This window comes from Lissotriton vulgaris, chromosome 3_1 (assembly GCF_964263255.1).
Source record: "Lissotriton vulgaris chromosome 3_1, aLisVul1.2, whole genome shotgun sequence".
Lineage (NCBI taxonomy): Eukaryota > Metazoa > Chordata > Amphibia > Caudata > Salamandridae > Lissotriton > Lissotriton vulgaris.
In genome coordinates this window covers 1,079,564,766-1,079,578,875 of record NC_141689.1, presented here as the reverse complement: position 1 = coordinate 1,079,578,875, position 14,110 = coordinate 1,079,564,766, and the positions used below count along the sequence as shown (strand labels likewise).

The following is a 14,110-nucleotide window of genomic DNA, read 5'->3' as shown; positions in this document are numbered from 1 at the left end:
ATCTCGAGCAGATAATGGACCACACGGGCCAACAGTAACTCTAAGGTAAGCCCGCCGACTTGCTGGCAGCAACTCCGAGCCTCTTATCTTATATTATCTCGTTACTAAACCCAGTCTTCTACCCCCAGACATTTCTTGTTTAATTGAAGACGAGGCAGAGTACACATCACTACCGGTATTTTCCAGGTAATTTTGGCAACCGCGAACTAATAATCAGTAATATAACCCCTCACTGGCCCTGCTGTATTTATTGGTCTCTCTTTTACCTTAGGTTCTCTTAAAGCAGTGTCCACATTTGCAATCTTATCCCTGAACCCTTCCGACCCCCACTGGGTAAGCGTTCCCCCAGCCCCCAGATAGACACGGAATGAATGCGGATGAGCGTGCATGGTACACGAGTTGACACGAATGGCCATGATTGAAGATCACACTCGGTCTTTGTATTGAAATCGCTAGATATACTGAAAGATCTTGGGAGTGACTATTTTTAATTGTAGAAAGGATGTAATGCAAGTCCTTCCAAACTTTTGAAATAAGAGCGCTACCGATCTACCATTTAATGATTATCCAAATGCCTATGTCACCCACTTCACTTTTCAGCGTGAGTCAAGGCTACAGATACCACTTGCATGTAATCATTAGGCACGCTAAGTCGGTTCCGAATACAGTGCAATGTCAGTGACACTCAGAGTTTTAACACAGTGGGTAACTTCCTCTCTCTCTCTCTCTCTCTTGTTTATCCCCTTGTTATTTTCCTCCCATGTATTTGTACACTTATTAGGCGGATGTGTGTTAAAAATGTTTATACCAGGCAAGCAAATGTATTGTTAGTCCTGATGATGATCCCGTAATATTGAGCATAAGGGATCGAAACGTCGACTTGTTAAAAGTGTTCTTACAGCCTAAACAATTCTGTTTGATTGATGCTGTGACTAGCACTTTCTTGGCACTACTTAAAAAACCTTATCGAATTACAAGTGGCCAACTATGCTCTTTCTTGCCTAAAAAACCTTCTTTGTTCGTTCACAAAACGGTACAGGATTGTGCCTTTGTCTACTCTACTATATATTTCACTGAAAAATAAAAATACCCTGTCCGGCTGGACAGTGGCCAATATAGCTCCTATTGTGGACTGTATTTTATCTAAATTTATATCCACAGACTCCTTGGGACCACTGTTGTTCATAAAGTATAGCTACCCACGGTCCCTGGATAACCGAATGGGTTCCCTTGTTGTTTAAAATACACATCTATTGTCAACGCATCCACAATTAACTATTGTAGCAATCGCAGTATGGCACACTTTACTTTTAAACATATTCATCTAAAGCGCAGCATGCCACCATTGCTACAAAAAAAAATACACATTTTTTTGGCCTACAATTTCTAGACTTTTGTTGCAATTGGTGTTGCAATATTTCGCAATGCCAATAGCTCAAACGTAATTAATGCAAGACCTATTGCATTGAAAATGCTTGTTTTTTTTATATGCCAATAAGGTGAATGAGATCCTCAGCCTGGTGGTGATGTTCAAAACATCTGAATCACACAATACGGCAGAAGTCAAACCTTATGGGTAAGGCTTCACAAAGCCAGTGGCATATTTTGTAGACCATCACGGAGTAAAGGTGACACTAGATAGCTGGCTTCAGGGGGTGGTAAATCTGTGATATGTAAGCTACGACAGGTCAGTCAGTTCATGATTCTAGGACATGATAAACAGTTTAAAAGAGCATAAAGGAACCATGCTCAAACTAGCCACTGAAGCCTATGCTTAGTTTTTCAATGAGATATCCTGAACAAGGCTAAAATGTAATTAGCAAAAATAATATTTTGCATAGTTCTTTGAGAGGATATCAAGAACTCTGCTACAAATCAGAAATTGTTACTTAAGAACATGTGCTCAAGGTTTTAAGTTCAGGTCAGGATAACATACTACTGATTAATCGAAAGTGGATATAGTCTGAAGCACCATCAGAATCAATGCTACAAAATTCAGACACCGGTTCAAACTTCCAGAGTTACTTGTGGTGGCTTTAAAGTCAGCAGACACAACCCACTTGCTGAGAAAAAACGACTCAACATCCCCATGGATGGCTTTGCTGCACACTTTAGTGGCAATCAACACATTGAGCTCGGACTCTATTATTCTCAGATAACCTGCCATTAATATCTGAAATCAGGCTACCAGTGTGGTATTGTTTGACTACCTGGTGAAAATCTTTTACTATCTATACACAAACTGGAAGTCTACATGCTGATGATAACCAGGGATATGCCAAGCACTGTAGTCCGATGACAGTCAAACTAATCCCACCCTAGATAATTTACCTGTAAGCTAGGGAGCCATTAGAGAATTGTGATATAAACTTAATCCAATGGACCATAAGTAACTCAAATTAACACATTTAAATCCATGATTAGTTTTTAGCATGTAAAATACCGCTTTGAATAAAGGAGCACGTTTCATATTCATTAGTGCTCAGTGACATAGGAATGAGGATGAAAAAGATAATATGAATCTGAAATCCAACTTGTGTACATTTAATGCTTAACACGGTGAGGAATCAGAAGAGCTATAGATTATAAAACAAACAGCATTAACATACCTTCATCCAACTCAGCTTCAGAGTCCCCGAACACTTCGTCTTCATAACGGAAAATGTCATTATGAACATAGAACTTGTTTGGGACAGACCCCTGCAGAAAATAAAAATCAATTAAAAATGTGCATTGCACAATGGACTAAAGTATCACACAACCACAATTGTCTTCACTATGTCAAAGCAAAGGAGGTGAAGCCTAAAGGGCTCAAGCACACAAAGGAATTTAGTGAGAAAAGTTGTAACACTTGTTAATGTGTATTATCAAGGTGAGAAGCCGAATAAGCAAGTGTGAGAAAATGCCCCTTTGTGTGGACATCCAAATTATATGCATATATTTTATTGCTGGTTTTTAGACATTGCAAACTGAGGCACTGCTGTCCAGGACCTAGCGTATGCGCGGATTGGCATATGCAATACTGTACAGCCATAGTATATGGCAGAGAAACTAAACCCACAGAATGGTAACTTAACTTTCACCTATGAACTGCAGCACTTAGTTTGCCACCCATTAATGTGAAAATGAAAACATGGTTTCATGCCAACCACTGTAGCCTCACTGCTGCAGTTTAAGCCTGTGACCCGCCAAGTCAAAATATCCCTTCAGAAAGGTGTGGAGGAGGGGGCGGGGGGAGAAGAGATTTTATGATAGTATAAAGTCATCACTAAGTAGGCCTTGCAGTCCACAAGACAAGGTGCACGGTATTCAAAAGTGGTACATGTAGAGATTCAAAGTTACATGTGCCTTAAGTGACAAGCCCCTAAAAGTTATTCTCACTGTGGAAAGCTTAGGATGTATGAGGAACACTGAAGTCAACATTAAAATAAGATCTGCTATCTTGTTTTTGGGACAAGCTACAGAAGCAGTTCAACCAGTATTTTTTTTTATATTTCTTAAAAATCCAATTTGTGTCCTTTACATTTTTTGTAAATCTTTAACAAAAGTGACTTTTAGAAAGTTACCATTTTCCTGCCTGAAGCCCCTGGAGGTCCATCCACATTAGCCTGCCAGCAGATGACTTGCCACGCCTTAATGAGGTGAGAAAACTGCTCCCAGAGCAGTAGCCGTATGACAGAATGGGCTGGGTGTAGGGCAGGTGATTAATATCAACTCATAAAAGGGGAAGGAGCACACTACCTGGCATACCACATACAATGGCCCCAAATGCACTGTGGTAAATGCAGTATTTAACACTTACTTTAATTGAAAGCCTTTAGTTTTCACCAATGTTGGTGCATCCAGTGCTATAAATTTCTAGACATGCATTTCAGGATATTTGGGGGTACTGGTAATGCTGCTAACACACCAACTCGCGAAGGGCAGCTGGGGAGGTTTCAGGAACTTCATTAATTTGAAATGGACAGTGTAAGGGGAAGCCAGAGTAAGGTAAGTCTTTGCTCTTTATGCCCTCTGTAGCCAATTAAGCACTAGCATAGTGGGATAGGGAGCTGGTCATGGTACCAGGTTGGTTAAACTTTGGAAAAGGAGACTGCTCCTCCGACTAGATACACCCCTGGCTGACAAGCTGCCTCCAACGACAGAAGGCCTGTACCACCTTGAATTACACTACAGTAATTAATTTTGAGTGGGCTACAAAAGTGGGTATATTTGCCCATGAAACTATTTAAGCATTGGTTAGGGAGTGTCCCGGAGTCACCCTCAAACACTGGCTAGTGAAACCTACCAAGCTGGCACCTAAACCCACAGCTTCTCGGAACGATTTCTGGACCTGTGGAAACAACAAAGGGACTACACCTCCTGTTTCAAATCTGAAGGAATTTACTTTCTACGCTGTGTACCCAGGACAAAGAAGATGACTCAAAGTTGGGTGAATTCCTGTGCGGCTACAGTGGACATTAAAACCTGCAAGAGGCCTTTTTCTTGGAGTGACCCGCTACAACTGGAAGAGAACTGGACTCTGCTGCTTGCCCCTATTGGAGTGAGTTCTGACCTCTAAATGAGGTTCCTGAGGCCCTGGGAGCCTTAATTGTATCCGGAAGAACTTATTCTGAAATCTCTCAAAAGGTTGGGCCTAGTCTAGACCAACCTCTAAAACGAGCTACCCAAGCAGAAACTTAACTGTGCAAGAAATTAGGTTGGCTTCGTTCATAGTCCAATTCAACAGATCCTCATGGCAAGGTGACCTGACTTCAGTATGACCTTCCTGGAACAGCATGCTGCCTAGCCTCACTGGAGTAATCGGAGCTCCAAAGATGGGACTACGTGTGAAGGCAGAAACCATGACTGAGTGAAGACGCCAAACGTATCCAGCCAACTTAAGTACTCTCCTGGTTGTAGTTTTCTCACTGAGCTTTTTTCTGCCAAAACTAACAGTTTCAAGGGAACATTGCTCAACATCTGTCAGATTTCCGAGGGACTTTGCCAGATACAGCCTGCTGCCTTGCCCCTGGACTTCCAATTCAAGATACTGAATCAGAAAGTAAAATCTTAAATCAGGTGAAATCTGCTTGGTGTATTCAACCAGAGTTCCTTCACAATGGTTCTGAAGCCATGCCTCTGTTCTGGTCAGCCACAAACTGCGATAACTGATTGATGCCTTACTTTTTGGCACCTTTTCTCTTACATATTTTAAAACTGGAATTTGGTTTGGATTTCTGACATGGTTTACTAAATTGTATTCTATTTTTATTAATTACAGTGAGAATCTTACTGTGTTGTGTTTTAGACTTTAACTGCTTTGGTATGTCTAAATGCTTTAAACATTCTTATTAAGATAAGCCAGTCAGCTCTGTGACATAGCTACCAGGGGTTGAGCTGAGGTTTAAATTATTGAAACCTTTTATCTGGACCTAAAAGTTTTGCAACTCTTATTTGTGGTGGACAAACATCTTTTTAATAATTCACTGTCTTACAGCAAGGAACTATAGATTTACATAAGCAGTTACTTACCTCTGGAGCGAGAACAAAAGTCTGCATAAACCTCCGCATCGGCTGGCCGCCGTTTGAAAGTTCACCCATGACTTGTACAACAACACCATCACTTAAGGTGGCATGAGCATCTACATGACGGATCTTGGTGTGGCATTCACTGAACTGGAGAGACATCACCTTCTTGTGAATTTCCTGAAATAGAAAAAATACAAGTCAAACAAACAGAAAAATGAAAAAATTATACATTCCAATGAAATCAAACGATCTGCAAAACGAAGTTCTTTATTCCAATCGAAATAGCCTCCTCAATTCCAAAGGAATGTTAAGTAGTTATAATCAATTTGTCTTCATTTTCAAATCATTGATGATAAAAATCAAAACACAGCCAATATGTGTTTAGCGACCTTGTCGCTTCTTCAGTGCTCCAACATTTCCGATCGCTTCAACATTTTTGGAATAGATCTCAATCCTTCAAATTCCAAAATACGGGAAACTCCAATAAAAAAACTGCGTAGTGATATATTTCCCTATTTTTGCTTCCCCAGGATACAGGAATCCTGTCCGGAGTCTCCTTAGAGACACCTCTCCTGACCCAGAACAAACATGTGCTCATTGTGGGCACTTTAGGATAGTGGTCAGTCAGTTGTAGAAGAATTAATTTGGTTCGGCGCTACTGCTGTAACAGAAGTTTACTGTGTCATGTGTATTTGAAACATGGTACTCACATACCAATATTTTAAAAAAATATGAGCATTTGGATTGGCTGCCTCGTTACCGGAATGGTCTATTGGTACAGAGCGATTTGGTTGGCTGGCCACAACACTGCAAGAAATACGGCAGCCATCATTACAGTCACTGTCCTAAATTTGTGAAAAACAATTACATAAACGCATAGGATAAGAGGCACAGATTTGGAGTATGAGGTGGCTGAACGCCCATGGGGGATAAGCGCAGAGCGCGGGCCGATCCCACACATTGCTGAAACCCCTGGTTGATGGGCTAAGGGAAGGCTGTCTGCCGGAGGGTTGAGCCGAGCATTGAGTCTAGGCGCTGCGCCAAACTTCCTACTATGCACGGTCAAAAGGTATGCTCAGTGGTAGAGTTGGGATTAAAATTATATTTAGAAACCCATGGAAAGTCAGGGGGAAAAAATAAAGGTTAGTGACAGTTCGGCTTTGTAATAATTAAAAAAAGTGTTTTACAAACAAAATAAATGGAAATTTATCAGTTAGTTTACTAAGCCAACTATAACTTGCACCGCACTATGCATTGCTTATGTCCTCACCTATTACATCACTCAAAACCTGTCCAATATCATCATTGATGACATCACTGAAAATCAAATCCCTGAGATCGTCCAACTTCCTCAATAAAACAGTCGATCATGTCATATATGAAAGGCAGAAATGGGAGGAAATAATGTAAAGCAATACTTAGCCTTCAGACATTAGAACACCCATAGGTAAACCAAGCTCCTCCAAAACACAGCCTTTAACATGTACTTAACATTTTGAGGATAGCAACCTCATGTAGCAATACATTTTTTTTTTAAAGAACAGAAATTCACCAGTTACTGAGATAACTATTACACGGTCTAACTACAACATCACTTTAACCTTTGTTTTTTCAGTGAATATTAACAGATACAGGATGGGCGAGTCTGTAATATGGTAGTAGATGGGCAAAGAGGGGTTCTGTAACAAATCACAAGGATGGAGGTAGTGATTTTTAAATAACATGTTACTAGAAAAAGGTCTTCGAACATGCTACACAACTTAACCAGTTTGTATTTTTACAATTCAATAATATTTATGGTGCAGTTAGCATTAAATCAATACTATTAGCCCCAATAGCGACATTTTTTTCAAAATGAAAACGTAAAGCAATGCACTATAAATTGATATATGTTGCAACCTTCCACTAGTCTCAATCATTGAAGTCCCACTTTCACAACATTACTTTAACAGGTATAAATATTTGAAGTCTTCGTAGAGTGCCAAAGGGACCAACTCACTGGTTCAAGTATGTATGCATGCCAAATCAAAAACCTGTCTAAATGGCAACAAAATTAACAGCAGAAGCAAGAAAACGTTACTTAGCCAGTAAGCATCTGTTCTTGTCATCTACAGCTGTAGATTCACATGCTTTGTATACTCCTGCATCTAGTGTTAGGTCCTAATGTTTGAAAGTTGTTTTCTTCGAAAAAGTCTTCCCAGAGTGTTTTCCTGCAGAGGGTGGGAATGGAGCTAATAAGTGTAGAATACAGATGACCATGCGTATGTATAAGAATAAGAAACTGCAACAGGTATAGATACCCGGGGAGGCGGGTGGGCTCATGTAAATCTACAGCTCTCCATGCCAAGAACAGATGCTTACTAGGTAAGTAACATTTTCCGTTCGAGGCATGTGAGCAGTAGATAACATGCTTTGCATAGACTATACAGCAGTATTCTCCCAAAGCGATTGATAACCTATAGTTGTTGCAGTTGTTTGAACGAATGTTCTAAGAACTGCCTGCTCTACATTAACCTGTTGTCTCGCTAGCACATCTACATAATAGTGCTTGGTGAATGTGTGCGGTGTAGACCATGTTGCAGCTTTACAGATGTAGGTTTCCTAAGAAAGCCATAGTAGCCCCTAGTTTGAATGTGGAAGGTGCTCTAGGGGGTCTTGGTAAAGTCCTCTTTACTTCTGCATAGCATGTTTGGATACATTGAACAGTCCACCGAGCAATACCAGTTTTAGAAGTAGGATTGTCTTTGTGTGGTGGAGCAAAATCCACAAAGAGTGGTTTAGTTTGACGAAATGGTTTTGTCCGCTCTATGTAATACAATCAGGCTAGTCTAACATCTGGTGTTGAGAGCCCATTCTGCCACCGAATCTGGTTGAGGAAAGAAAAGAAGCAACTCAATATATTGATTGATGTGAAAGGCAGATACCACTTTGGGTAGGAACTTGGGGTTAGTGCGAAGACCACTTTGTCTTTGTAGAGTTGGAAAAATGGTTAGTGCCTGTAGATCACCCAACTCTCCTCCGTGATGTAATAGCAATGAGGAAAGAAGCTTTTCAAGTGAGAAACTGCAGTTCACATTTATGCAATGACTGGAAGGGTGGACCCATTGGTCTGATGAGAATATTGTTAAGATTCCATACTGGAGCAGGTGGAAGTCTTGGTGGAATAAGAAAACAAGTTACTTACCTGTAACTTTAGTTCTCCAGTATTGGTAACTTTCATAGATTCCCATGCTTTGTATCATTCCCCGTTGTCGGAATGGGAGTCTCGGTAACAAGAATACCATAGCTGTAGGTACAAAAGACAATGGAAAAAGGCCTAGGCCTCATTACCTTTTGTAGCATATCACCCTCTTTGTGTAAAAGAGACCAAACTTTGGCCTCAGCCAATCAGAAGTGCCTCATCACTTAGAACCTTCCTGAAGGAACCTCAGAGCCTCAGATTTTCGTAGCCGTTGTGTACTGAGACACCATCTGTGCTGTAGGCTGAGCTTTCCCCGGGGAGGTGGGTGGGCGCATGGGAATCTATGAAAGTTACCAATACTGGAGAACTAAAGTTACAGGTAAGTAACTTGTTTTCTTACCCCAGTATTGGAACTTTCATAGATTCCCATGCTTTGTATCAGAGTAGTAAGCAGTTAGCAAGACAATCACATTTTGCATTGTAAATAATAGCAATAGAGACCTCTCTCTGAAATGCATGAGAGCACTGTCATGTAGCCCAGTGGCAGTGGGCTGGCGTGCAGACGCTTAGAGAGCTTTTAGAACCATTTCCTGCATCTCCTCTATTTTATTGTATAGCGTCCCGCTGATTGCGAGCGGTCGGCGCTTCCACCCAACGCGAGGGTTTTAAAACCTTTATTTTTAACCCATGTACTTTTGTTATGCAGGCAACTAACATACCTTCTCACTTCAGGTATTCTGCTGGCTGGGGGCTGTTTGAGATCGCCGGTCCCCGCCGGTAGCGGCCGCCATCTTTGGTTGGGATCGTTTGATTGGAGTGGAGCCCTGAACTCCACCCTCGCTCCGCCCCTATTTAAACGGCCTCCATGTGTCAGCGCAGCGGACGAGCGCAGCGGGCGCGACGTAGGCGCGCCGGAGTTGCGCCTGAGTTAAGCCCGTCTGCGCCCGTCCGCGGCAGGCCGGGGCATGGGGCATGTCACTCTGCTCCCTCACTCATCTACACTCGCTCTTTTCTTGTCTCTGCTCATGATCCTGCCCTTTCCCCCCCCCCCCTCCGTACCGAAACTGCTACTTCATAATCTGTTTACGACCAGAACCTCGTTCCCGGAAATCTCTCCTATTTCTTCCGATAAAGGTGTCCATACCCCAAATCCTGCGATTCGGACCCAGTCACTCTCTCGCTCCACTTCCTCCCCATTGTCTGTGATGTATCTTAACACCCGGTCCCTGGTCTGTCATCGATCAGAAATATTTTACCTTCTGGATTCGGAACAGCCTGATGTCCTGTTCTTGACCGAGACCTGGCTCACTGACGATTCATCTCCAGACATCCTGGCAGCCATTCCCCCAGGCTACTACATCCTGCAGACCAACCGCCCTGCTGGTAAAGCGGGCGGCGGGGTTGCAGCCATCATCAGACACCCTATTAGGTTCTCCCCAGTGTCCTTTCCCAGTATCGCCTCGACAGACTGTCTCGTATTAAGACTGGAGCAGCCTGGGTCTTCACTCATCTGTGTGCTGACTTATCGTCCCCCTCAATCCATGCCTGACTTCCCTATTCTGTTCCGCAACATGATCACCCAGCTTACCATCAGCAATTCCAATGTGTTGATCATGGGTGACTTTAATTATTGGCCATCAGACACTCATGAAACTTCTGACTCGCGCGCTTTTTCTGATCTAATGTTGAGCCTTAACTGTACTCAACATATACATGCACCTACACATGTTAAAGGCCACATTTTAGATCAAGTCTGGACCACCTCTCTTGCCATCTCTGTTCCCCTCATCGCCCCTTGTCTCTGGTCTGACCATCACCTCATTACTTTTTCTTTATTTTTGTCTTCCCCTATCACCGCTGCCCGCCAATCCAATTTCCTGGCGCGTAATTGGAATAAAGCCGACCTCAACAAATTTACGGCTCTCCTGAGTTCATCGCCTCCACTCATGACTGGACCCAACACCTCTACTGATCTTCAGTCCAAAACCCTCACACACTGGCTCACCGCTGCGGCCGACTCTGTGGCACCTTTAAAACCGGTTAAGACAAGGCGCAGGCACGATGCCCAAAAGTGGTTTACCGCTGAGCTTAGCGCACACAAACTTACTCTCCGCCAGGCAGAGAGACGCTGGCGCCGGGACTACTCCCCCGAATCGAAAGAGATCTTCTCGTCTCGGTTGAAGGAGTATAAGAACTCTATTACTGTGGCCAAATCATGCTACTTCTCAAGCAAAATTTTAAACTCATCTAATAAATCCAAAGATATTTTTTCTATAGTGGATGAATTATCTAACCCGGAAAGAGTTATCTTAGCCCCTCTCCCTTCTCAATCCTTGTGCGACTCCCTTAATCAATTCTTTGTGGAGAAAATCACCAAAATCAAAACTAGCATTTCCATCTCTCCACCTGCCCCTACATCCTTTTGTGTCCAGTTATTCTCCCACTCACACCTTTACTCACTTTCCCCTCATTTCCAAGGCTAACTTTTTTTCACTCCTACACAAAGTCTCTTCTGGCTCTCCCAGCGATTGTTGCCCCCCCTCGGTCCTTCGAGAAGCCTTTACCTCCTGTCCAGACCCCCCCCCTTGCTCTCTTGAACAACTCTTTAGCCACAGGGGAGGTTCCTGGACCCTTCAAACAGGCCGAGGTGGTTGCCATCCTCAAAAAACCTTCGGCAGACCCTTCCATCATGAGCAACTTTCGCCCAATTTCTCTTCTTCCTTTTCTTAGCAAAGTTCTAGAGTCGCACGTCACTCATACTCTCAGTTCCTTTGTGGAAGACTCTGGTGTACTGGACCCCCAGCAGGCTGGATTTAGACCTGCGCACTCAACAGAAGCCGTCATTCTTTCTGTTATGGAGGAACTGCGCAGGGGTGCGGACGCGAACACCTGCCAGGCCTTGGTCCTCCTGGACCTGTCGGCCGCCTTTGACACGGTCGACCATGAGATTTTGGTCGACCGTGTCGGGGAGGCTGGCATCCGGGGCACCGCTCTGGCCTGGGTCCGATCCTTTCTGACCCAACGCCATCAAGCTGTCAGACTATACCAGTTCACTGCTTCCCAGGTTAAACTGTCCTGTGGTGTCCCACAAGGCTCTTCCCTCTCTCCCCTCCTCTCTAATCTGTATCTTTCCCCACTTATCCGTGCCCTCCGTCAGTTTAATGTCACAGCATTCAACTATGCTGATGACATACAACTAATCTTCAACATTGATTCCTCTGCTGACTCTATTGCCACCTTCCAAAATACCCTGTGCTTTATCAGCAACTGGATGAGCTCAAACCATCTGAAGCTCAACCCCGACAAGACTGAGCTCGTTCTTGTCGGGGGTTCCCTCAACCCTTGGGACTCTTCTTTCTGGCCTCTCAGCCTCGGCAGTCCACCCAGCCCCGCCAACTGTGTCAAAAGCCTGGGAGTCGTCATCAGTAGCAACCTCTCCATGACGCCCCAGATTAGCACGGTAGTCTCCTCCAGCCATTTTCAATTAAGGAAAATTAAGAAAATCTCCCGGTTACTTACTTCCGAGGCCCTTACCTTGGCCCTGATGGCGCTTGTAATATCGAGGTTAGACTACGCCAACGCGCTCTATGTAGGCATCCCAGCCTACCAACTTAGGCGGCTTCAGCTGATCCAGAATCAGGCTGCCCGCCTGATCCATTTCCTCCCAAGAGATCAACATGTCCGCCCCCTTCTAAAAAGCCTTCATTGGCTCCCTGTAGCCGCCCGCTGTAAGTTCAAGTTGGGCTGTATCATCTCTAAATCTCTAGCCGGTCAGGGCCCCCTCTTTATTTCCTCCCTTCTTCAACCCTACGTCCCTTCCCGCACTCTCCGGTCTTCCCAAATGGTCTTGCTTTCCATCCCTAGATATAAGAGGAAGAAACACGGCGGGCTCAAGTTCTCCTTCCTGGCCCCCACTTTTTGGAATTCCCTCCCCTTGTCCCTCAGATTGACCACTTCGTACCCCAGCTTCAGATCTGCCCTTAAAACTTTTCTTTTTACAGAATCTTATCAATAAATGGCTTTTTGCTCTATCTTCTGCTCTCTTTACTTTGGCGCCAAGAAACCTAATGGTGTTAGTTGCGCCTTTACAAATTTGTTTAACATAACATAACAGAGAATATGACATTAGATACAAAATGTGAAAAATGGAAGGTGGGAAGAAAGGAAAGCTCACCATTAGTGGAAGAGGTTCCTCAGGACAGCCTGTCCTACTTCTGCATCCTCCTGTTGCAGAGATTCCAAACAGTAGTGCTTGGTAAAGGTGTGGACGCTGCTCCAGGTTGCAGCTCTGCAGATATCCTTAATTTGCACCCCTGCGAAGAGTGCCGTGGAGGAAGCCACAGATCTTGTGGAATGCGCTCGTATCTTTCCAGTCAGAGGTTTACCAGCAGTCCTGTGACAATGTAATACAGCGCTTGTGATCCACCTTGAAACGCCCTGTTTGGATAGTGGAAGGCCTTTACTCGGTCCCCCGAAGGCCACAAACAGTTGAGTAGATTTTCGAAAATCCTTAGTACGTTGTAAGTAAAACTTCAAGCATCGTTGCACATCCAACGAATGCAATGCTTTTTCCGCTGGTGTGGAAGGCTGAGGAAAAAATGTTTTCAAAATGACCGGTTCATTCAAATGGAAATCCGAGGGAACCTTTGGCATGAACCTAGGGTTAGTCCTCATGATGACAGTGTTCCTCTTGAATTGAAGGAAAGGTTCTTGAATGGTCAAGGCCTGTAACTCCCCTACACGCCGAGCCGACGTGAGCGAGGAGAAGAGCCAATTTCCACGAAAGGTATTTGATGTCAGAACGATGGACTGGTTCATAAGGGTCCTTCATGAGCTGAGAAAGGACCAGATTCAAATGCCATGTTGGAGGAGGCGGTCTAACCGGTGGATAGACCCTGAACATGCCCTTAAGAAATTGTTTTGATTATTCTCGAAGACCATAATGAAGGCCCAGATTCTGTCCTCCTGAATCATGACAAAGCAGCCAAATGGACCTTAATTGATGAATGGGCTAGACAAGACTTGGCCAAGGACAGTAGGTAAGGGAGGACCTGATGAGGTTTGGAATTGAATGGATCAATGTGTTGCTGTCGACACCAACAACAGAATCTTTTCCACTTAAGGCGGTAAGTTTTGTTAGTTGAAGGGGCCCTTGCTTGGGACAAAACTTCTCTAACCTCGTTTGATAATGGCAGGTTCATAAATTCTCGCTGCTCAGGAGCCATGCAGTCAGGTGTAACGACTGAGGGTCTGGATGCAAAATCTGTCCTTCGGACATCGTGAGAAGATCCGGCAGAATTTGGAGAGGTAAAGGAGGAGCAATCGACAACAGATGGAGCTCCGTGAACCAGAACGGTCTCGGCCAAGCCGGGGCTATCAGGATCATCCTGCACGGTTCCACCTTGAATTTCCTGATTA

The 14,110-nt window shown here is 43.9% G+C and overlaps 1 protein-coding gene across 4 annotated transcripts in view; it reads right to left on the bottom strand.

Moving 5' to 3' along the window:
* G3BP2 (G3BP stress granule assembly factor 2) overlaps positions 1–14,110 on the bottom strand; it is a 235,108-nt gene that overhangs the window by 124,644 nt on the left and 96,354 nt on the right. For all 4 annotated transcript variants that reach the window (XM_086961512.1, XM_086961510.1, XM_086961511.1 and 1 more), the window contains exons 4-5: positions 5,515–5,688; positions 2,610–2,700 (exon numbers count right to left, since the gene is read on the bottom strand). In XM_086961512.1, the coding sequence (XP_086817638.1) occupies positions 2,610–2,700; positions 5,515–5,688 (265 nt within the window). The remainder of the gene's footprint in view (positions 1–2,609; positions 2,701–5,514; positions 5,689–14,110) is intronic.